Genomic DNA, 24,903 nt, shown 5'->3' on the forward strand with positions numbered 1-24,903 from the left:
CTCTAAAGAAAGGTTAAAAGAGGTCCGAAAAAACACTCTTCACCAGGAATCCATTGCCATGGAGAACCCAATCTATGTTCCAGAGCTCGTGTGGCCCACTATAGAAGTATCTGAGCCTCATGGAACCACACCAACCATTGGTGAATCGTTGATCCCCAAGGTCATGGAAACACCCCTTTACATCCCACCAGATTCAGTGGAGATGATGGAGATGGATAAAGACGGCTGCAATGATATACTACCTTGCCAAGTGACACATAGACGACATGTGCCATGTGGGGAAAGACAAATATTGTTGGCACGTCAAAACATGTTGTTTGAAGAATGCATTGGTGGTAAACAAAAACAAACTGCTAAACAAAGTGAGCTAGATAACGCGAATGAGACGCAGCCTGTAACTCAATCGACCGTTGTCAACAACAGTAAATACTAAGGCTTTCCGTATCCCATAGTTGATATGATTCAATGTTTTACTTGTACCAATCGTGCTCATGCTATGCTTGACAGAAAGCGTCGGACCAAGCGTCCATCCTACCTCAGCTACACACGCAACCATCCATTGATGATAGTGGTAATTTACAATGTTGTTAATAATCCTTTGAGTATGTTCTCTAAAACCCATGTTCAAATAAATCAAGCCCCTATGATGGAAACAGATGATCACGACGGTGATATATTTGAGGAGGACGAGGAAGAGGATGAGGGATACCTATTCGCTGGGCAAGGTACTTGTCACAACTTTTGAATCACATTCAAATGTTGCACAAGTGTGTCTAAAATATTGTCGTTTAAATACCCTTGCAGAAGAAGAAGATGAGGAGGGTGTCCAGATCAATGACTCAGATGAAGATAACTCTTCTATCCCTGACACACTCGATCCATATGAAAAGGTGTACAGTAACATGCCAACAAATACACATATTCTCAAACCTGTCAAAGATTGTAAGCATTGTGGTGCGAAGAAGTTTGAGTCCGAGCCACCTAGGTTCTGTTGCCGTAGCGGAAAGGTGCATCTAAATGCACCGGACACTCCTGATGAACTTGTGAGGCTTTGGTCAAGTGTAGATGCTGATGCTAGACACTTCCTTAACAACATTAGGTTCTTCAATGGCCATTTCTCATTCACTTCTCTATATTGTCACCTTGATAGTGCTACTGCTAACATGAAAACACTGGCATTTACACCTTCTGTGCACATGGTCAAATCTATCACAACATAAGGTCATTTGGTATAGAAGATGGTAAGGAGCCTAGGCATCTAGAGCTTTACTTCTATGATGATGATCCGAGCCTTGAGCACTGGTACCGAAAGTGCCGCGAAGAGCAGTGCCAAAAAGATAAGGAAGTCATTCAAAGGTTGGTGGCTATCCTTCGTGATAACCCGTACTCACAACATCTCAGGAGTATGGGGCAGGCTGCACACCTTGAGGACTACTGTGTCACACTGAACCTTGATCAACAGCTTGACCAAAGAACGTACAACGTGTCTTTGACTTCAGAGGTGGCTGTTGTTTGGATCGAGGGGAGCGAACGCTTGTGTCAGTTCAAGAACAGTGTAGTACTACATGGGAAGGATAGAGGCATACAAGGCATACGATCATATCATGGATGCTACGATACTCTTTCATACCCTCTATTCTTCCCTAGGGGTGAGCTTGGATGGCATATGGATATTCCAAAAAAAAGGTGTTAGTATAGAGGAAGTCAATACGGCGCGTGCCCTTCGTAAAGCTTGTAGTGGTACAGAAGAAGAATTAGGTTAGTTTTTTCTTCTTCTTTTCACATAGACTTCTACATTTGTGCTATAAACAACTCTAATCCATGGTTCTTATATGTGTAGTATCTCCTGGTAACCTATGTGTGTTTGTCCGTGACTACTACTGCTACAAGTTCCAGATGAGGCCTAGAATTTTTAATCCAATACTTTTCGGAGGGCGTCTTTTTCAACATTTTGCTGTTGACACTTACATCAAGATTGAGAGCTTGCGATTGGATTATATACGCAACCATCAGAGGGAGATTAGGGCTGACCTATACCAAGGTTGGTGGATAGTCTGCATGCTGGTGAGGGTAGACCTGAAGCAATTGGAAAGAGGACTGTCATGCCTTCATCATTTATCGGAGGCCCACGAGACATAAGACGTCGGTATATGGATGCCATGGCTCTGGTGCGCAAGTTTGGGAAACCAGAGATCTTCCTGACTATGACCTGTAATTCAAATTGGGATGAGATCAAGAGTGAACTCTACCCTGGTCAGACACCACAGGATCGGCCAGATCTCGTCGTGCGGGTCTTAAAGGCGAAGCTCGAAGAGTTGAATAGGAGGTTGTTGAAAAAGGATATTCTTGGAAAGGTTCGGGCCCATGTGTATGTTGTAGAGTTCCAGAAGAGGGGTCTACCGCATGCACATTTTTTGCTGATCATGCAAGGGAAGTACAAGATCACGTGCTCGGAGCAGTATGACCTCCTTATCTCAGCTGAGCTTCCAAACAAGAAGTACCCATAATTATACAAGATGGTCACCAAACATATGATGCATGGGCCTTGCGGAATGCTTAATCACAATTGTCCATGCACAAAGGGTCATGATTCATGTAAGAATCGATACCCGCGACCTTTCAGCGAGGTCACCGTACAGGGTAAGGATTCCTACCCGGTTTATAGGCGACGTGAAGATGGGAGGAAAGAAAAAATTTGCAATCACGAGCTAGACAATAGATGGGTCATGCCTTACAACCCTTATCTCTTGCGGTTGTTCAACTGCCACATCAATGTTGAGGCGTGTGGGAGCATCAAGGCTGTTAAGTACCTGTTTAAGTACATTTACAAGGGTCATGATCGAGTGTCTATGGCCGTGAGAGAGGCAGACAAGGTGGACAATGAAGGAAACATTTATGAGATAAAACAGTATAGAGATGCTTGGTGGGTGACCCCTCCAGAAGCCTTGTGGAGTATATATGGATTTGATTTGAGCGACAGGTCCCCTTCTGTGCTGTCCTTGCAACTCCATCTTATGGACATGCACATGGTATCATTTCACCAGTGAGAGGGTGTTCGACGAGTGCTCAATCGTCCAGGTGTTGAAAGGTCAATGCTTACAGCGTATTTCGAAAAGAACATGATGGATGAGAAAGCCCATGGTATCTTGTATCGAGACTTTCCTGAGTTCTATACATGGGTTTCAATGGGCAAAGAATGGAATGAGAGGACAACAAATAGGGAAGGATAGGTCGAAAGAATCGTCTCTGCCAATCCAGCCGAGGGGGAATGCTATTATCTTAGGGTTCTTCTAAACCATGTGGCTAGCGGCTATTATCTTAGGGTTTTTCTAAACCATGTGGCTGGCGCTACATCCTTTGATGATCTAAAAACCGTTGATGGAGTGACCCTTCCAACCTTCCATGAAGCAGCAGAAAAGAAGGGGTCTGATCGAAGCAGATAGCACACTGGACAAGAGCCTTGCTGAAGCTACTCGGTGGATGATGCCATATGCACTGTGATGACTGTTTGCTACAATATTGGTATTCTGTGAGCCGAGCGATGTGTCTGGACTCTGGGATAAACACAAGGAGGCAATGTCAGAGGACTACCAATGCAATAATCAATCCAACTTTGCAGTGGAGCAGATGGTCCTTGTAGATATTAGGAAAATATTACAGTCAATGCAGAAGGACATAAAGACATTCTCACTTCCTGATATCGATGACACATATGACACCTCCAACGATATTCCTAGGGAGATTTCCGAGGAGGCAAGCATTGAGGCTAGCATTGATGATGTCGCTCTTTCGGACACCCTTAATGAGGAGCAGTGGGCTGCCTATGATGAGATTATGTCTGCTATTAATACCAAACTTGGGAGGTTGTGCTTCGTTGATGGACCTAGTGGCATGGGGAAAACTTATTTGTACAAGGCCCTTCTTGCAGCTATACGCAGTCAGAACAAGATTGTTGTGGCAACAGCTACATCTGGTGTTGCAGCATCCATAATGCCCGGTGGCAGAACCGCCCACTCGCGCTTCAAGATTCCTCTTACCATCGATGATGGGGCCTTTTGCTGTTTCACTAAACAAAGTGGCACTGCCAAGCTTCTTCGGACTGCATCTCTTATTATTTGGGATGAGGCTTCCATGACAAAGAGATAGGTTGTCGAGGCGCTAGACAACAGCCACCATGATATAATGGACCAACCCGACCTACCATTTGGGGGAAGACCGTAGTGTTTGGTGGAGATTTCAGGCAAGTCCTCCATGTTGTTCGAAGGGGGTCAAGGGCTCAGATCGTCGGTGCCTCGTTGCGGATGTCATACCTTTGGAAATCCATGCGACACCTCAAACTGGTGCGCAACATGAGGGCACAAAGCGACCCGTGGTTTGCGGAATACCTTTTACGTGTCGGTGGTGGCTCTAAGGAGTCCAATGGTGATGGTGACATCCGTCTTCCAGATGGGATATGCATGCCACATACCGGGGAGGATGGTGATCTCGATACTCTAATAGATTGCATTTTCCCGGGGCTCAACGAGAACATGACAAAGAGAAATTACATCACTTCGCGAGCGATATTGTCTACATGGAATGACTGTGTGGATATGATTAACATGAGGATGATAAGTCGTTTTCACGGGGACGAGATGGTGTACCATAGCTTTGACTGTGCGGTAGACGATCCAAACAACTACTACCCTCCGGAGTTCCTTAACACTTTGACCCCAAACGGTCTACCACCACATGTGTTAAAGCTGAAGATTTGTTGCCCAGTCATATTGCTTAGAAACATTGACCCTGCAAACGGACTTTGCAATGGTACGAGGTTGATCGTACGTGGGTTCTAAAAGAATACAATCGACGCATAAATTGTTTTGGGGCAACATGCTGGAAAGCGTGTTTTCTTGCCTCGCATGCCCTTATGCTCGTCTGATGACGAGATGTTCCCTTTTCATTTTAAAAGAAAGCAGTTTCCCATTCGACTTAGCTTCGCCATGACTGTCAACAAAGCACAGGGGCAAACTATCCCAAATGTCGGACTGTACTTGCCTGAACCAGTGTTCTCACATGGCCAGTTGTATGTAGCGCTTTCTAGAGCCACAGCAAGATCGAACATCAAGATCTTGGCTGTTCCAGCGGTTGAGAAGGATGTGAAGAAAGGAAAGAAAAAGATCACAACGGAAAATGGTACATACACGAAAAATATTGTCTACAAAGAGGTGTTAACTCCATAACTAAGGTAGTGTCCCACATTTATTACATTTATTTAATGTTTTATTTTCTAAATGTCAATTCTAAGAGAAAATGGTGGTGGCAGGACGTCAGGGCAAGGTAGAGCAAAGGGGAGCTGCTCGGGGGAGGCACGCCGATTGCAGGGAGCCGAAATTTCAAACGACAAAATAGTTGTGGAGGACTTATCTATGATGCACTTATTTTGACCGATCCTGTGGTAAAGTTGACGCTTATTCATTTGATGAATGTGGCTCGAAACTATATGTTGCTGAGCTAAGTTAAAATTTATTTGTCTTGATTTCGACCCACTTTTTTTTATTCTCCTACTATGTTGAAAATTTGAGGCTTCTAACCTACTATTTTTTCTTACTTTTACTGTGTTGAATTGCATTGAAAATTATAAGATTTCCGTAGCAACGCACGGGCATACGCTAGTATCCTAATAAAGCAGTTTTGGCCTTTGGGGCGGTAGGTGTACCTACCTACCCTCGCAGGCCATTTTTTACGGCAACATACTTCATTGGTCTAAAAAAAGTGTATTAGCACTCTCGGAGAAGTCAAATTTGATCAAATATACGTAAGAAAGTATTAATATTTATTATATATAATAAGTATCATTTTATAAATGATTGAGTATAATTTTAAAATTAACTCATTAGAAGATATAAATGATATTAGCATTTTTTAGAAAATTAGTGTTGGGAGGAGCACCTCCGGTCAGCTGCCCTGGCAAACCCTCGTCTGCTAACCAGACCCTTGAGCGTTGTTTTACTCCCTCCATCCTAATATATAAGGCGTAACCACTTTTTATTCTAATCCCATAATATAAGGCGTGCTCTATCTAGACACACGTACATCAATGTAGTGATACTAGTGTTGAGAGAGAATTAAATACGTTCTTTGGTATTTGAACCAGAGGTTGTTATGCCTTATATAGTGGGACGGAGGGAGTAATAGGGAAGATGACCAGGACGAAGGTCGGGGGCATCCTCATAATGTGAAACTGCCGGTCTGCCAACGAGTCTACACACGAAGACTCGCCTGGAGCGAAGGTCTTGGGGCGCCCCGACCAAGGACTGAAGGAAGACGGTGGTTCTGAGGACGGCGTTGTCGGCACCGTTGCGGAAGCTGTTGTCGTACCCTCACTCATATGTAATCAGGGTGCCCAAGGCAACCAGCTAATATGTAATTTCATTCCGCTCCAGTATAGCCTATAAATACCCGGTGGGTGACACTGTATTCATAACACGATTGAATAGCCACTTATTCCGAAATCTATTGCTACGCTGTCTCTCATTGCATTGTTTTCCAACCTCTGTTATCTTTCACTCATGGGAAACCCTCGTCCTCCCCCTTTCTACCCTCTTGCAAGGGTGGGAGGCTAGAAGTGACGCCACATTTAGTTAATCTTCTACTACAACTAAAAAGACTAAAAGTAAGACTATTTTTTGGTGCGACTTTTTTTTTGGTCGCTCCTCCCTTCTGGCCATGCGATACCCCGCGCGATAGAAAAAAAACTGCCATCCCTGCGATCCCCGTCTGCTTTGAAGGAAACAAATCGATCACCTGAGGCCACATGTATGGAAGGAAACAATAATCATGCATGGAAGGAAACAATTGGCAAAGATCAAGCAAGACTCCTCCCTTCCGGCCATGCGATATCTCACGCGATAGAAAAAGAAACTATCATCCTTACGATCCTCGTCTGCTTTGAAGGAAACAAATCGATCACATAAGGCCATATGCATGGAAGAAAACAATAATCATGCATGGAAGGAAACAATTGGCAAAGATCAAGCAAGACGTCTCAATGAGGTTGGCCCTTAATTTTAGTGTTTCCAGCATACAGACCTGGAATTAAAAAGTGGCTGCTCCTTGAGAACATCAGTGGTGCCAAATAAAATATGTGCAAGTTATACATGGTGAGACTGGTGAACCTTCTGCAATTTTCTAAACGAATATTCCCACCATTCGTATATAGGTCCATTCTCCGCCTTTCTTCGTGCTCTAATTAGCATATAATATGAAAGTATTGTTGTGTTCATCACGACTTCCAGTTGACTATTCTCATTAGCATATACATCCTCTGTCCCAAAATATAAGTCGTTATGGGATGTGTGCAGGTCAAACTTTCTCAACTTTAACTAGGTTTGTAAAAAATATGTGCAACATTTAACAATCAATTGGTCGACTCCTGAGGCCACATGCATGTAAAAAATACATGTATTATAATTGGTCGAAGTTAAAAAAAAGTTGACTTCTCGGGAAGCGAGAATGAATTCTATTTTAGGACAGAGAGAGAGTATATGAAAGCAGTGTTGAAAATATTTTAACAATCAAGTTCATCTCTGTCTGATTGGTAAGCTTAGACAGCATAATGGCATCAAAAAATTCGACTCTCATGGACACCCTCATGGATCAGTGCAAAGCATCCAAATCCTACAGCATACACAAATGGCAACCTTAAAAGACCATCTTAGACGTTCTGGCATTAGAGTATATACGTGGAGACACATAGGCATGGTGATGCAAGTGAGCAGCCAGCAGGAGTCGAGAGTTAGGGGGTGTTTGGATCATAGGACTAAACTTTAGTCCATGTCACATTGAATTTTTAGATATAAGGACTAAACATGAGCTAATTATAAAACTAATTACATAAGTTGTGGCTAATTCGCTTGCCAGCGCCGTGTACAGGATGTTATGGAGATGTGGTGGAACTTATTTATGGATTTGTTGGCACATGAAAAAAATGGATATCGGAAATCTCTTCCTGCCGGTATAAAAAATGATCTTAGCCGCATCACGAAAAGATCTACACAGTATAATTTGTGAGCCTGCGACGCCATGCTCTCTGTGACTGTGTAAATTTCACGAACTTAGCTTTTTGGATTAAATGTCACTTTAACGTCGGTCATATATTTTTACATTATTGTTATCTTATCGTGCGATCCGTGTGTTTTTAGTACAAAAGTTTAGCTGTCCCGTAGCAACGCACGGGCACGAACCTATTTACATATATATACTCAAACCTGTGTGTACATGATTATATGGAGATGCAGTGGAAATTATTCATGGATTTATAGACGCATGAAAGAAATGGATATCGTAGAATTCTTTCTGCCGATATAAAATATTATCTTAGCCGTATCACGAAAAAGTCTATACAGTAGAGTTTGTGAGCCTGCGACGTCACGCTCTCCGTGACAGCGTTAATTTCACGAACTTTGCTTTTTGAATTAAATGTCACTTTGACGTCGGTATTTAATTTAACAGTATTGTTATCGTATTGTGCGATCCGTGTATTTTTAGTATAAAAGATTTAGTTGTCCCGTAGCAACGCACGGACACGCTACCTAGTTTTAAAAAAAGTTTGATTAGCAACGATTTGATGGCGATATTTTTTTATAGGAGGGAGGGAGTACCGTTGATGGTTTGTAACTAAACCTTGTTTTTGCGTGGTCTGTGCCTAGAGAACGTGGCCAGCTGATGGCTAGCCTGGCGATCTGGACCTTGACCTGTTGCCACTACCGCTCGTGGCCAAGCCTTCGCAATCAGTATCTTCACATCTTTTAAGAGGGAAAGCGACAAGGAAACCATACTTAACTGTACCCAACAAAGCAAAGAGAAAAATACAGAAGACGGAAGGCAGGAAGGAGCCATTAGCATAGCTTGGACTGGGATCATTGTATCCCCTCCTCTCCAGCCAAGATCTCCCAAGTCCCAACCATCATCCTCTCCAGCGGGCTCAAGCTCCGTTGCCACAAGTAAGTGCGTACATGCTTCTGCTCAAAACATCGTTCTTTTTTCAAGCTGCAGCTGTGGGGTGATTTAGTTTGCTCCTATGAGCTGTTCCAGATTTTTGACTTTTTTTCAAGCAAAATAGTTGTGGATCCTCTAAGTTTCACTGTGATGTTGCTCTGAGATGAGCGTTGGATCGGATCCTTTACCTCTGATTCTCTGAAAGCCCTCCTGTGCCTGCCAGAGCCTCGCTGTGTAGATGTATCGAATACCTCAAGTGATTCTGTTTCTCGACAGTTCTGTTTGACTCGCAGCAGGCAATCTTTTGTGGGTTTTCTTAGGATCTGTACACTGTACAGAAGGAATCACTGTTCATTCATATTCGTTTTGCAATTATGATTTTACTCAACATATGCATTAGTTCACAGTACAATAAGAGCGATTAAAAAGCCATATCTATCCTCCATTTGACAAAAATTCAGGCTTAGTTCCATGCGAGTTACCTCGCGGCGTCTCAATAAAGTCTGGCTTGCAGTGGTTTCATGTGAAGACCTATTGATGCCTGCACAGGAGGTGCCTATGGTTGTTCTAGGACCACTAAAATCATCTAGAACATCTCCAATCGCCACGTCGAGATAGAAAAGGAGTGAAAAATTAGTGTTTTGATGATGAAAGATAAAAGTAGAAGGAATAAAAGTAGAAATTGATTTCTAGAGATAGCCATTTGCTGGGCTAAGAACTGAAGAACCAGTCATACATTGGCCAACTCAGAACGGATAAAGCAATGAGAACTGCCTGAATCAACTAATATCAGAGAGCTGGATGCCAAGCCTTGTAACTGTATTGTACGTGGCCATGGTGATCCCTTGAGAGCAGAAGCAGAAACCATCAGTAATAGTTGTTGGTCCTGTAGTACAGGTTCAGAGCTGGAAACCAGTGAATCCTCCAGTTCGACATAGCATAACTCCCAAAGTTCCTGTAGAACATGAGCCTGAATGATTTTCGGACAACCATGGTCACGAGACTAATTCTCAAAACAATGAATACAGAGGCCCCGAGCACGGCAATATCCACGCAATGCCGCCAGTTTGTCATTGACACCTCGCCCACGACGCTCCTCCGGACTTGCCCCGAGTGGAAGAGGTAGTGGCAGAGGACACTTAGGAACCGATTTCGCTGCAAACGGAGAATCCCATTTCCTCAACTCACGCTTTTTGTTGGGATCCACCAACTCATCCTGCAAAAGGGCGAGCACACAAATACAATCGACTGTGGTAGGGCGCTGCAATTGAATAGCAGTACGAATATCATCCCATAACTCAATGCAAATACCTCTTCATGGCTTGTTCCATTTACCTCTGTCCCAACAAGCTCATCTACAGCAGTTGCAACTTCAGGAGGAACTAGAGATAGTACAGCTGTCTGACTTGCCAGATAAATGGACATACATATGGAACTCGGACCAGTTTTCAATAAGTAAGGCTTATAAGCACATGAGTGAGCATCTGGTGTTACATCCAGTCTACAAATGGATTTGGAGGAGCTCTTGTCAGAATAAACATAAAGTTTTCTTCTGGTTGTTGATCAAGGACAGGCTAAGTACAAGAGAGCTACTAAAGAGAAAGAACATGACGCTGCAGGATTACAGTTGCATCTTTTGTCAAGGCAATATACAATGTTGGGCCTTTTGCTATACAATGTTGGGCCTGGTTGAACATTCAGGTTGACCCGAGTTTGGATCCCTTCTAGAATCTTCAGAATTTCAAGGATCAGCTCCAAGTTCCTTTCTTCATGGAGATAATCATTTTGATGAGTTAGACAATTTGGAGGGCAAGAAATGACTTCATCTTTCGTCAGATTAATCCATCTCTTCAGCAATCCAAAGAACATTTCAGTCAAGAGCTGCAGAAGCTACTTCTGCGAGCCCAGAAAAGCTACTCTCCAAGGATAAATCATTGGATAGCCAATCTTATTTAGCTTGGATCCGGCTTGTAGTAGCTCTTCTTCTTTTTTTCTCTCTCTCTTTCTTTGTTTCCTGAGCTCCCCCCTCCCTGATCTGTATTTGTTCTTTTTCTTGCACTTTGCTGCTTTTATTTAATTTCCAGTAGGCCCCTCCTGTTTCCCTCAAAAACTCATCCATAACCGCATGGCATAGTAAAGAGAATCGGTATTGCGAACATAAGCCATCATCAGGTCCACTAAGCCCACAAACTTGTCCACACTCTGAAACTGGACCCGTTTGCCTAATGTGGAACAATTGACGAATGAGCACTACCAAACCAGAGGTCTGGCCAGAAGACCGAAATGACGGACAAAGCGCTGATAATAGCTTGCCAAGCCTAAGAAAATGCATAGCTCCTTCAGAGAACTGGGAGGAGGCCAATTGGAGACAGCTGACATGTAAGAGCCTGGCAGGGAGGGGTGACCTGGGGGTGGCGGCTAGGGTTAGGGAGGGGGTTGTGGGTGTCGGCTAGGGAGGGGAGGGCTGCCGGGAGAGGAGGGAGGCGCAGGGAGAGAGGGAGGAAGATAGGGGAAGCCTGAGGCTATTCTTTTCTTGATTCCAGATGATTACAATGCTCCTACATTTATAGTCCCTAATAGACTTGCATCTCAAGTAATCTAACAAGGAAGGTCCTTATAGATTTGGACTCCTCTAAATCCTATCTAATCTAAACCGACTCTATTATTATATTTATTTCCTTTCCTCTATTTGGGATCCTCCGGTTACGGCGTCGGCGGCATGGATGGAGCCCGCCCTTGCTGCGCATGCGTGCCCCCTCCTGGGTGGCACGGCTGGCCACCACGTGGCTGGCCTCGGTGGGCCATGCCCCCTCCTGGACCCTCCATTAGGCATATGACATCACTCCCCCCTTCTCCGATCAGTGCACCCTCGCGCTCAATCATTGTCCAGTTATTGACGCCATCTGCTGGGAGCCTGCTGCCCCAAGTTATCTCCTCGATCTGGATAAGGAGACGCCCTAGAGTGTCGTGTATCTGCTCGGCGTTGATGTCATTGGCGGAGAACTGGAAGCAGTTGTGGCAGGAGCCAAAGTAGCCGCAGACATAGTTGTCGGTTCCCGAGCCCATTATTGGTCCATGGGCACGGCGTGTGGCTGAGAGGGTGGCGCCAGGGAGGATTGCGATGAAGTGTAGCACCTGCATGACCCTTGGAGGTCATGGAAACATGTATACCTGCCCTGCATTGACTTGCCCTGTGATGCGCCTGCACAGTGTTGTCATGACCGTGGTCGGTGGTGTTGTGGTGAAGTATTGCAGGGAGCCGAAGAGGAGGTCGCCCATGTTGTAGTCGGCCGGAGAGATGAGTGGGTGGCCGTGATCGTGCTGCCTCCTCATGTTGATGTCCTCGATGGAGAGGAATTGTTGGCCGTTGCTATCGAAGAAGACGACCGTTGCCGACGATAGTATGTGTTGTGGCTAGTCCTCTATTAGCAGGATGCTCGAGGGGAATGCTTGAGTTGTCAGTGTAGATGTTGCCGTATGGATGCTGACCACTAGGAGGTGGGGGAGACGTTGTCCCCAGAGATTCCAGCAGTTCCTGCAGCAATGGAGAAGCCGCCAGTATGTAGTAGCGGTCGTTGTAGCGAATGATGCCGTGTTGGAGCAACCATGCTGGTGCCGCTGCCTTGACTTCAATGGTGGCGGAGATGATCTGGAGTTCGCGCTTGTCTATGGTGGCCAGACGAAGCTGTGTGAGGATGGTGATGTCGAGGGTGCTGTCGGGGTGCGCGGCCGCTCTGGTGTTGTAGCCGACCTGTGGAAGGAACGCCTTTGCCAGGGTGTTGTGGGGTGTCGAAGCTGCTACAGGAGGTGGTGCTGAATCGTGCTCCATCTTGCCTGATGGGGCTTCAACGTCCTGCTCTGCTGTGTGGTCGAAGTCGCTGTTAAAGTCGGGGATGGCTCGCACGGCATCGAAGGTGGTAGGCACGAGATGCTCCCTTGCACGTGCCAGGGCGATGGCCGTCTCCATCTCTCGGGGGCGATGTTGGGCGACTGTCATCCAGAGTGTATCTTGTAGGCCGGTGCTGAAGAGGTTGACTTGATGAAGCTCGCTGCTGATGCCGACATGTAGCATGTATGCAATGAAGTTGTTGATGTAGTCGTACAATGTGCCGGGGTGCTTTGGCGGTGCGAGGTCACCGATCGTTTCCTAACAAATCTGCGGGCCGAAGTCATGGAGGATGCATCAGACAAAGAGCACCCACTCGATCATCGGTGCATCCTTTGTCGAACGGATGAACCAAAGCTGCACTACGCCTGTGAGATGGAAACCTACATACCAAACTTGTTGATCTTCTGGCATGTGGTGCAGTTGTAAGGTTGAGATGGTGGACTAAAGGGGTGAATATTCATTTCTAAATTTAATCGTGCCGGCTTACCAAAACAAGTGAGGAATTAAAACTATCGGTCTAGCCAAGACTACACCCCTCTATCTATATTCTCTAGCACCTTGCAAAGATCCTAATTAAGCAACTAAGGTGACGGGCTAGCTAGAGCTCACCTAATCAATTTTAGAAGCAAGGTCACACAAACCTATGCCACTAGTACTTCATGCAACGGGGGAGCTCCTACACATGCTAGTAAGCAAAAGCACAAAGCCACCTAAGCTCATTAGCAATGCTCAATAACAAGACAACCAATGCCAAATTAGATAGCGCAAATACTTAGCTACACAAACTAAGCAATCTGACTAACAAGGTTACACAAATCAAATTAGTCACGCAATGGAGCTACTTCTATGCTACACAAGCAAGAAGGTAACTAGCAAGCTACTGAAGCTAAACTAGTCACAAGAGCAACTACACAAGCACAATGTATATGAAAGTAATACAAGCTTGTGTTTCGCGGAATGCAAACCACCAAGAAGATGATGAAGACAATGTTGACACGGTGATTTTCTCCTGAGGTTCACTTGGTTGCCACCAAGCTACGTCCCCGTTGTGTCGACCACTCACCTGGTGGTTCGGCGGCTAATTAGCATCACCCACCAAGCCCGCACATTGGGCACCACAATAACCTACCCACAAGAGATGGTAGCTCAATGACATGCTTTACTAGAGTAGCTCTTCGTGATCCCCACGGGTTGAGCACAATCCCCCTCACAAATCCTCCTCCAGAGCACCGCACAATCTTCTTGCGTGCTTCAACGGAGTCACAAGCCACCAAGCCGTCTAGGAGGTGGCAACCACCAAGAGTAACAAGCACCACCAGCTTGCAATCGCACTAGAATCGCTCACTCACTTGATTGGATGAACACTATCAAGCTCAAGTGAGTTAGAGGGCTCCCAAGCACTCTCAAGCATGGACACAAGGACACAAAAGTCCCCCAAGGTGCTCCACCGCAGCCATGGCCGAGACCCCTTCTATTTATAGCCCCCACGAAAATAGAGTCGTTGTACCCCTTCACTGGGCACTGCTCGGGGTGACCGGACGCGCTGGTCAGATCCACCGGACGCACCCGGTCCAGCGTCCGTTCAATGGATGCACGCCACGTGTCACCTCCGTTCAACCTCAGTCGCTTAATCTCAACGGTCGGCTACCACGCGCCAACGGTCAAGTGATGACCGGACGCAGCACAGTGCTAAGACCGGACGCGCCACCGCCTGAGTCCGATCATTTCCAGTAATGTTCGAGAGACGCTTTTTCGCGACCGGACGCGTCCGATCATAGTTGACCGCACGCAAAGCCCGAGTCCGATTACTTCTTCGCCCAGTGTTCGGTCAAAGACCGACGCCTACGCCTTCACTGGAACACATGACCGGACTCGCCAGCCAGCGTCCGGTCGCTGCGCTGCGCAGAGTCCGGTCACTTCCAGTGACCTGTTTCGCCTCCGTTTCTTCACCGAGTTGATCCGTTTCGACTCCAACTTCTTTCTCCTTTGCAAATGTGCCAACACCACCATGTGTACCACCATGTGTACGTGTGTTAGGTTTTCACAAACATTTTTCAAAGGATTAGCCATTCAACTTGTCAAGCCACTTGATCCTAGCAACGATGCAAAGTTATATCACTCGAGTGGCACTAGATGACCGATATGCAAACAAGTTTGCCCCTCTTGATAGTACGGCCATCTATCCTAAACCCAGTCATAAACTTCTCTACACACCTATGACCGGTGAAATAAAATGCCCTCGGTTATACCTTTGCCTTGCGCATTCCATTCCATCTCCATTATTGATGCAGCACATGCACCAACATGATCAACAATGATATGATGTACTTCATATCATCACATGACCGTATTGGTTCATCGATCTTGACTTCACTTGCTTTTCATCGTTGCCTTCGTCCATCAGCGCCAAGTCTTGCTCAAGCTTCACCGCCATGTGGTCCATCTCTCCAAAGCCTCCAACTTGCCCTTCATGCTTGCAACTGGTCCATCAAGCCAAGTCATGTCTTGATCTTCTCCACCTTGATCACATGACTCAATGTCATGTCTCATGTGCAATGAGCTCCTTCATAATCACATGTGTGAGCTTTGTAACATCTCCGAGCCATCTTCACCTCCGTGGCACATGTTGCTCACATACATGTATCTGTGGACTAATCACCTGTGTATCTCACATAAACACAATTAGTCCACCTAGGTTGTCACTCAATTACCAAAACCAAACAAGGACCTTTCAGCAGGTCAAAGAGAAGCTGCATCCTATAGACCCATGATAGTGGAGCCATCGTACGTCGGGGTTGTCAACCAGGCCATGATGGGTGGCTATCATGGAGGTGGAGCTGGCGATGTTGATGAGATAGGAGCATGCGGTGGTAGTAGTGCAAGCATCTGCTGTGCTGGTGGCTAGGTGGTTAGCTGAGGTGGATGGCGGCTGGTTGGGGCTGGTTGTGAAGCCGTGGGGCTGGCCAAGCAGGGGGAGGCATGGCGGCAGTGGCTGCTGCGGTGCTGGCGGTGCTACGAACAAGGCATTCAACACCTCCGTCCATGATGATCTCCCGGGTGTTGGAGGAGTGAGGTTCCTCCATCTTGTTGTTGAGGAAGGATTTGCCAGCGGTGATCATGGCTCGCTTGGTCTCCGCTTCAAGACTACTTATGGCATCCCTCCGATCCAATCTAGTTTGGACGCTAGTAATGACGGCGTTGCCATGGGTGCATCCCTACTCTATGGCGTGGAGACGCGTGTCTAGGTTGACAAGCTGTTGATGCATCTCATCAAAGTTCTTGCAGAGATTGTCGGCAAAGGTCTGGAGGAGGTGGTGGAAGCCATGGACCGTCTAGTCTCCGGATACCAATGTAAGAGCCTGGCAGGGAGGGGTGACTTGGGGGGTGGTGTCTAGGGTTAGGGAGGGGGCTGTGGGCGTCGACTAGGGAGGGGAGGGTGGCAGGGAGAGGAGGGAGGCGCAGGGGGAGAGGGAGGAAGATAGGGGAAGCCTGAGGCTATTCTTTTCTTGATTCCAGATGATTACAATGACCCTATATTTATAGTCCCTAATAGACTTGCATCTCAAGTAATCTAATGAGGAAGGTCCTTATAGATTTGGACTCCTCTAAATCCTATCTAATCTAAACCGACATTGTTCCTATTTTATTTATTTCATTTCTTCTATTTGGGATCCTCCGGATAGGGTGTCGGCGGCGTGGCTGGAGCCCGCCCTTGCTGTGCGTGCGCGCCCCCACCTGGGTGGCGCGGCTAGCCACCGCGTGGCTGTCCTGGGTGGGCTGGCCCCCCTCCTGAACCCTTCATTAGGTGTATGACACGACACCTTATCGTATCAGTGGCAACACCTTCTTCAGAGACAATATGACCAAGATACTTAAGCCTCCGCTGAGCAAAGACACACTTGGAGCGCTTCAGCACCCACTGATCACGAGCCAGCAACTCAAACACCCGCTGAAGATGGAGCAAATGATCCCCAAAGGGCTTGCTGAAAATCAGAATGTCATCAAAGCTAGACCTGGCAATGATAGTCACTGCCACATCAGCGTATGATAATCGCTGCTGGGTCAGTGACTTGAATCTGGCATTTGGCCAGTGGCCTTCATTTTCCAATTTTTTTACTGATATATTTTATTATTATATTTAAATTGATCTTATTGTCTAATATCTTACATTTGATATTAGCAATGCATTATATATCCCATTGTCATCAGGATTATACTACGATTACAACGAGTTCAAATCTTCATCACATGCTATGATAATGTATATATTACAATTAAATCACTTCGAAGATGCTTAATAAAGTATAATCAAAATCCTTAAAAATGTAATTAGGCAAGATATTCTTGTTAATAAAAAACATGTGGGGCACACCCACTACTATTGGTTGTTACATTTCATGGCATTGCCCATGTAGTGAACATCTCTGATTGTGTAACTGAGTGAAAAGAGTCAAACATAGGGCTATGTTAACTTCCCGGGAGAACGGCTCTCGATCGTCAGATCCCCTGACCAATCGCCCTAGGATCGCTCGAGGGCTATAGCCATTCGGTACGCTCGCGCGCACCCTTCGGTCAGAGTTGGGCAGAGCCCGAGCATGCCCATGGCCACTGCTCGGGGCTCACCAAGGTCCTGGGCTCACGAACGATGGCAGCCCGACATCCCAAGCATCTGCCAACCCACCGGGTGTTCAAGGCCCCGGCAGGTACGGGGATTCCATGGCGCCAGCCCATTCAACGGGCATGAGACGTTGTCAACCACTCTCTCGATAGGGTCACACCGATGGTGTGACACAACAAGACAAACAGCTTCACTGGCTCCAGGAGTGGAGGGTTCCTAGGCCTGCTCATCAGCCCCCCGAGCCGAGGTGCCTTCACCGCTAAGGAAACCTCCAGAGGGTTCACCCGGTGGAGGCCAAACTGCAGTAGACAGCCCCTACGGTCAACTGTCAGCGTCCTTAGCGACGTCAGGCGGTGCTCGCAGCTCCCCCGACTCCATGACAACGCCAGGGTCCATCCACGGTGCAACAACATCCTCCTAGATCCCCGCACACGAGGACCACCCACTACCGGAGACCGGCTCTTTGCCGAGTGTTTTTTTTTTGGGCACTCGGCAAAGAGCTTCTTTGCCAAGTGCGGAAAAAAAACACTCGGCAAAAAAAAAACACTCGGCAAAAAAGTTCTTTGCCAAGTGTTTTTTTGACACTCGACAAAGAAGCTTCTTTGCCGAGTGTTTTTTTTGACACTCGGCAAAGAAGCTCTTTGTTGAGTGTTTTTTTTGACACTCGGCAAAGAAGCTTCTTTGCCGAGTGTTTTTTTTTTTGATACTCGGCAAAGAAGCTCTTTGCCGAGTGTTTTTTTTTACACAAGGCAAAGAAAATTTCAAAGCACATTTTGAAGTAGTAAATTAATTCAAATGAAAAAGTTTTCAACTACAAAGTTGTATAACTCATCAAGATGTACAATGTTTGTTTTGGTCTTTTCTTCATATGACAAAGTGAAAGTAAATTTATTCACAAATCTAACATATCTCACTGCTAGATGTAGGGCCTCAATAGCCCGAACCGGGATACATCGCCGTGTCTCTCGTGTTCTTGAGTACTCGAGCCACCAGAGACCCACACTTCTGACATACGATGAACAACGATGCTTGCCGCGGTTATGAACCCGCGACACAAGCACATCATTTAAGTAAATCAACACAGTCATTAGAACCACTAGTCCACCGCCGTTGCCGTTTCCACCCCCTCCTGCCTCCCCTGCCTGCGGCACTCCTCCTCCCCCATCCAAGCAATGCACGTGCAGCCTAGGGAGATGGCGAGGAGCCATGGACCTAGGCTAGGGTGGCAGCAAGATGTGGTAGATCTGGGCGGCACGATTTTAGTCAGGTGATGATGTGGTGTCGGCGGATCTACACGAGGGTGCTGATGGCAGTCTTGATCTGCCCTGATTCAAAGACAACGCAGCAAGCTTGAAGATGCAGATAACTGGATGCCATGGTTGATGGCCAGCTTGGTTAATATTTTATTCGATTTTCACTGTCGGTTTCCCTCGCTGATGGTGATGAAAATCCTCTTGATCGCCTACTTTCACCACTGCCGAGCAAAACCGGTGGCGATGGGGGTTCAAGCCCCTGAGGTGATGAAGCTATTATAGTAGTACACTCTCTTTTGATTCACAAGTCTGATGAGCACATGGTCTACCAAAGATGGAACATAATATTGGTCTATCTACAAATGATCGGACATGGGAATTGTGAATGCTCCAATGTTGGCTTGAACGCCATATATCCATGCAAAATCCTGGTGTCTTTAGCGGCTTTCTTCCTAGCCTTTGGGATTCCTTTGGGTAATCATCATTACAAGACTAAAATATTAATACCCTTTAGATGTTAGCACCGCTATCCATCCGAGATCTCCCTTTAAGCTCTACAACTGACCTTAATTAAGCAACGTGGTGTAGATTTTTAAATGACTGTTTATGATATTATAGTACTTAAGAGCTAGTGTAGTCTATGACCTAAAGCCTCATTTTTAAAAAGTATAAAAGGAGTGTTAATAAAAAATACAGTAAGTACAAGACCCAAAAAGTATTAAAGGAGTGTTAACAAAAAAATACAGTAAGCACAAGGCTCTCAAAGTTAATTTAAGGATAAAAATATATGTAGCAATCTAAGACCAATATTTAAAAATTAAAACTTAGATTCGTAACGTCATAAGTTGTGTTGCAACAAGAGCCAGCCAAAGGCATTTTTATGTTTTTCTCATCGTTGTATTTTGTGTAAAGTTATGGTATTTGGGATTTTTGCTATATATATAGTATCTACATACACGGGTAGTAAAAATTTAACACGGAGTTCTTGGTGCAGAATGTAAAGTAATGAAAAAAAAGAAGACAGGATAGTGCACGCGAGGAGGATCGCTGCGAGCACACTAAATTTCGAAGGGGCATAAAAGATGGCAGAAGCCGTGGTGCTTGCTCTTGGAAAGATAAGCATATCCTTGGCAGGGTCTGCCATTTCCAGTCTCAGGGAACAGGCTTCTATAATCAAGGAACTTCCAGGGAAGGTGCGGCGAATAGAAGCAAAGCTGTCAGTAATAAATGGTGCCTTACAGCAGCAAGATTTAGCCTATCTCAACGACAAAGCCTACATGGAATGGATCTCGTACATGAGGGATCTGGCCTACCAAGTGGAGGATATGATCGATACATATTCATATCATGCTCATCAACTGGAGAACAGAGGGTTTTGGTGGAAGCTGACTCAAGAATACCTCGGACCTTTCAGAAGTATCTATGAAGAGATTATGAAGATAGAGGAGAATTTCGAGTATGCCACAAAACTGAAACAAGAATGGTTGGAAAAGTACGGCCACCTTCCCCAGCAAATAGGGCAAGGTGTGCTTTCCTTGGACTACATCCCTGCTGAGCCAAATTGGGACCAAGATTTTGTCAGGATGGACCATAATAGAAGATTGATGACTGAATGGCTGCGCTCTAGTGATTCTCACAGCACGTTCATTACATTGTTGGGCGACGGAGGTTTGGGAAGTACCACCCTTGCCATGGACGTGTACAAGTGCGAGAAGACCAAATTCCGTGGCCATGGTTTCATTGTTGTGGAGAGGGACTCCACCATGGATTCTTTGTTGAGGAAGATACTGTTCAATATTGGAAGCAGCATGGAACAACCGCTCTTGGCAAGCACTGACAATATTCCTGCCAACGAATTGAAGGAAGAAGTGAAGAGGAGGATCAGCAAGCTCAAAGATGGAAGTTGTTTGATTGTCTTGGACAATGTCCGCGACAAAAAAATTTACATTGAAATACGTGATGTGATGAGCAATCTCCCAGGAATTCGTATCATCGTGACGACTCGGAAGACACAAGTCGCAGCTGCTCGTGATCTCTCATCACGTTTCCTGGAACTCCAGCCGTTGAGCCCCACCGATGCATTAAATCTGTTCTGCAGGAAGGCCTTTTTCAAGACGAATGACAGCAAGTGCCCCCCTAAGCTCGAAGACTTCGCTACTTCTATAGTAGAGAAGTGTAAGGGCCTGCCCCTAGCAATTGTAACTATAGGAGGCATGATGTCCTCGAAGCCACCATTAGAGCAGATATGGAATCAAATGTGTGATCGGCTTCAAGATGGGCTGAAGTGGAATACGGATCATGTCCAAGTAATCCTGAACCTGAGCTACCATGACATGCCAGGACATCTCAGGAACTGTTTACTGTATTGCAGCATGTTCCCTGAAGATTACCACATGTCACGGGAGAGCCTTGTGCGGATGTGGATTGCAGAAGGCTCTGTGCTGGCAGCCAACAGTGCCACACCAGAAACCATTGCTGAAGAATATTTTATGGAACTGATCCGCCGGAACATGCTGCAAGTAGTAGACAATGACATGCTTGGCAGGGTGAGTACCTGCAAAATGCATGACATCGTGCGTAAAATGATCCTTTTGGTAGCCGAAGAGGAGAAGTTTGCTTCTGCAATCAATTACAGCACACTGTCATACACTGCTAAGGATGTTCGTCACCTGTCATTGCATGGGTGGAAAGACACAAATACACCACAAGTCAAATTCCAACGTCTTCGACGTCTAGTGGCACTTGGAGCAAATTCATGCTTGACCAAATTGCTACCCGCAATTTTCTCTGGATCGAACTTCCTTACTGTTCTTGTGCTACAAGACTCTGATGTCACTGAAGTGCCCGCATCTATCGGGAATTTGTTCAATCTGCGCTACATCAGCTTACGGTGTACCCAAGTCAAATCCCTCCCGGAATCTATTCAGAAGCTCTCACATCTTCACACGCTGGACGTCAGGCAAACTAAAATACAGAAGCTACCACAAGGTATTAGAAAGGCCAGGAAGCTACGGCACATTTTGGCAGACAGTTCTCCCGATGGCAATCAATCAGACTTTCGAAGCTTCATTGCATTAGAGCCCCCAAAAGGTCTAACAGAGTTTGGAGAATTGCAAACTCTCGAGACTGTGCAGGCTAACAAGGACATAGCAGGGAAGCTGGTGAGGATGCTGCAACTGAGAAGTGTATCAATTGACAACATAAGCTCTAACCTTTGTGCAGAGCTTTTTGCTTCCCTCTCAGAGTTGCAGTTCCTTACCAGCCTACTTCTCTCTGCAACAGATGAGAACGAGGTACTCAGTTTCCAGAATCTCATGCCAAAGTCAAGCTATCTAAGCAGGTTAACTGTAAGAGGAAGCTGGTCCGGGAAGACACTGGATTACCCAATTTTTAAGGAGCATGGGCGAAATCTCTCATATCTATCCCTTAGCTGGTGTGACGTTGGGGGAGATCCACTCCATTTCCTTGGGTCACACTGTCGACATCTCCAATACTTGTGTCTCCATAGGGTGCAGAGCGCAATCTCCTTGGTTCTTCCGAAAGGATGCTTTCGGGACCTCAAGAATTTTGTGTTGGAGCGCATGCCTGATGTCTGCCAGATGGAGGTTGGAGATGGCGCCCTCCAGTGCATTGAAGGTATATACATCACGGCACTGCCCAACCTAGATAAGGTACCTCAGGGCATTGAATCTCTTAGCTCTCTGAAGAAGCTATTTCTGCTCGATTTACATAATGACTTCATAGCTGACTGGGAGAAGAACAAAATGAACCAGAAGATGCCTCATGGTCTGGAGCTGCGCATCTGATCAAGAGTATACTTATAAGTCGTGTAGGTGTTGTTTCAATTTGGTTTGCCGTGTCGTATCAACAGGTCCTGATGAGTCGTTGCATTATCAATTATTTGTCATTTGTCAGTTGCTTTGAATTCGCATGTGCCATGCATGCTTCATGTCTTTTACATTGGGTCTTGTTGGCATATTTGTAATCCTGAGTTCCCGCTCAAACCTTTTATTTGAATCGGTCTGGTGTTGAGTTTGTGGCGTCGTGCGTCGTGTGTAGTTGGCGCGGCATGATCTGGGCATGTGGGATGGCGCATGCTGCAGGTTGTGGCCGCTTGTTTCTTCTTTCAAGTTTTCTCCATGTAATGTAATCATATAAATAGGAGGAAGCTATAAACGAAAAGCTGTGGCAGTTGCACAGCACCAAAAATTCTCTCGTGTTCATATGTTCTTGAGTTTATTGAGTCTTGGCCGGAGGTGATCCGGCTGACAGGTCTCACCTTCCGGAAGACCTTTGTTGCTACTATACTATATGCTACTTTTGTACGTTTCAACAGATTTATTTTTCATGTCAAGACTAGAACACCTTGCAATCGAACTGTATTTGTCAATCTCTATTCAAATCAAACATTAAAAACACGAGGAATTCTTCATTCGTCGCGTTCTTGCCTCACCTGACATGTGGCCCCCGACCTCCTAGTTCAGCATGCGCCGCTCCCGTCAAGTGGGAACCACACAGACACAAATACAAACATAATTGCGTCATCGGCCCTGGTGGAGCTTAGGAACAAAGGCACGAGCTAGAGTTCAATCATCATTATTCATGGCTCATGCCACGACCATGGATTACGCCTCACAAAGAGGTCCACTGATGCTCCCAATCCGCCAAGGGATCAGGGGCACAGACACTACGCCAACCAGCATTATTAGGGGCGGCTGCTGACCCTCAGGGGCAGTCTGGCCAGCCGCCCCTAGCCACCCGTCGCTAAAAATCAATGATTTTTAGAGATGGCTACACATTATTAGGAACGGCTGAAAAATGAATCGTCTCTACAAATCGTTCTTAGGGCCTGTTTGGTTTCCCCATGCTAAATAGTCACAGTAGCTACTAAACTGTCAAACAAACTGACTAAAAATGAATTAAAGTAGTTTAGTCACATTAGTACCCTAAGGAGGTGCTAAAGTGGGCTAAAGTGCCCAGTGGACAGGGTCTACCCCTCATTATATTGCTAGCCCCCCACCCTGATTTGTGCATTCATTAGGGGTAGTTTGGTCTTGGTTGAACTATTTTAATGGCCTTTAGTCACTTTTAGTCACTAAAACCAAACAGGGGTGACTAAAGTTTAGTCATTGATTTTAATAGCTAAATTTTAGTCATGGGAAACCAAACATGACCTTAATTCAGAAGTCGCAAATCTTGTAGCTACTAAACTGTCAAACAAACTGACTAAAAATGAATTAAAGTAGTTTAGTCACATTAGTACCCTAAGGAGGTGCTAAAGTGGGCTAAAGTGCCCAGTGGACAGGGTCTACCCCTCATTATATTGCTAGCCCCCCACCCTGATTTGTGCATTCATTAGGGGTAGTTTGGTCTTGGTTGAACTATTTTAATGGCCTTTAGTCACTTTTAGTCACTAAAACCAAACAGGGGTGACTAAAGTTTAGTCATTGATTTTAATAGCTAAATTTTAGTCATGGGAAACCAAACATGACCTTAATTCAGAAGTCGCAAATCTTGTGTAGACCGAAAAATAGGCCAAAATAGAATCTTGCAAGAAATGCGTTGTGTGGCCAGGGGTTTCGAACCCGCAACCTCTACCCTTAAGCGGTTCTTCACTAACCACTCCATCCATAAGACAATTATGTTTATTTGGGATACTCGATCTTCATCTCCTATTAAAATGAGTATTTGGAACCCTTAATGAATTCAAATGAAAAAGTTATCGGCTACAAACTTTTATAACTTTTTGAGATCTACAGCTTTGGTTTTGTTATTTTGCCATCCGAAGTCGTTTGAAAAATTCAAATTTCAAATATGAGAAATTCAAACGTAATTTTCTTTGGATAGATGATTTCAAATCAAAGAGTTGTCAACTACAAAGTTTCATAACTTTTCGAGATCTACAACTTTGGTTTTGGTCATTTCTCCATCCGAAGTCGTTTGAAGAATTTTCGCAAGCCAAAGAAGATGCAGACACATCTCACCCAAGCTGACGAGGAAGACTAGGAGCCGGCGCTCCAAGCTCATGGCGAAAGTAAGCATGATTATTGAAGCACTCATGTCTCTAGTAGGGTTACAAACGGGTGAGCGTGGTTCTTGAAGTGAGGGTGCGAAGTGTGTGGGAGTGTCTAGGATGTCTCCTGTGTGAGAAAGAAGCCCCCCCT

At 45.6% G+C, this 24,903-nt stretch overlaps 1 protein-coding gene and 2 pseudogenes across 1 annotated transcript; all 3 read left to right on the forward strand.

Moving 5' to 3' along the window:
* Nucleotides 1-643: 643 nt before the first annotated feature.
* Nucleotides 644-2,507, forward strand: LOC136488097 (uncharacterized; annotated as a pseudogene).
* A 1,815-nt stretch (nucleotides 2,508-4,322) lies between these two features.
* On the forward strand, nucleotides 4,323-5,323 carry LOC136488098 (uncharacterized; annotated as a pseudogene).
* Nucleotides 5,324-8,834: 3,511 nt separating this feature from the next.
* Nucleotides 8,835-22,941, forward strand: LOC136487774 (disease resistance protein RPM1-like). Its single transcript, XM_066484886.1, has 2 exons — nucleotides 8,835-8,984; nucleotides 19,734-22,941. Exon 2 carries the CDS (start codon nucleotides 19,822-19,824, stop codon nucleotides 22,543-22,545), a length of 2,724 nt encoding a protein of 907 aa, XP_066340983.1. The 5' UTR covers nucleotides 8,835-8,984; nucleotides 19,734-19,821; the 3' UTR covers nucleotides 22,546-22,941.
* Nucleotides 22,942-24,903: the final 1,962 nt, after the last annotated feature.

The sequence above is a fragment of the Miscanthus floridulus genome, chromosome 10 (assembly GCF_019320115.1).
Source record: "Miscanthus floridulus cultivar M001 chromosome 10, ASM1932011v1, whole genome shotgun sequence".
In the NCBI taxonomy this organism is placed as follows: Eukaryota; Viridiplantae; Streptophyta; class Magnoliopsida; order Poales; family Poaceae; genus Miscanthus; species Miscanthus floridulus.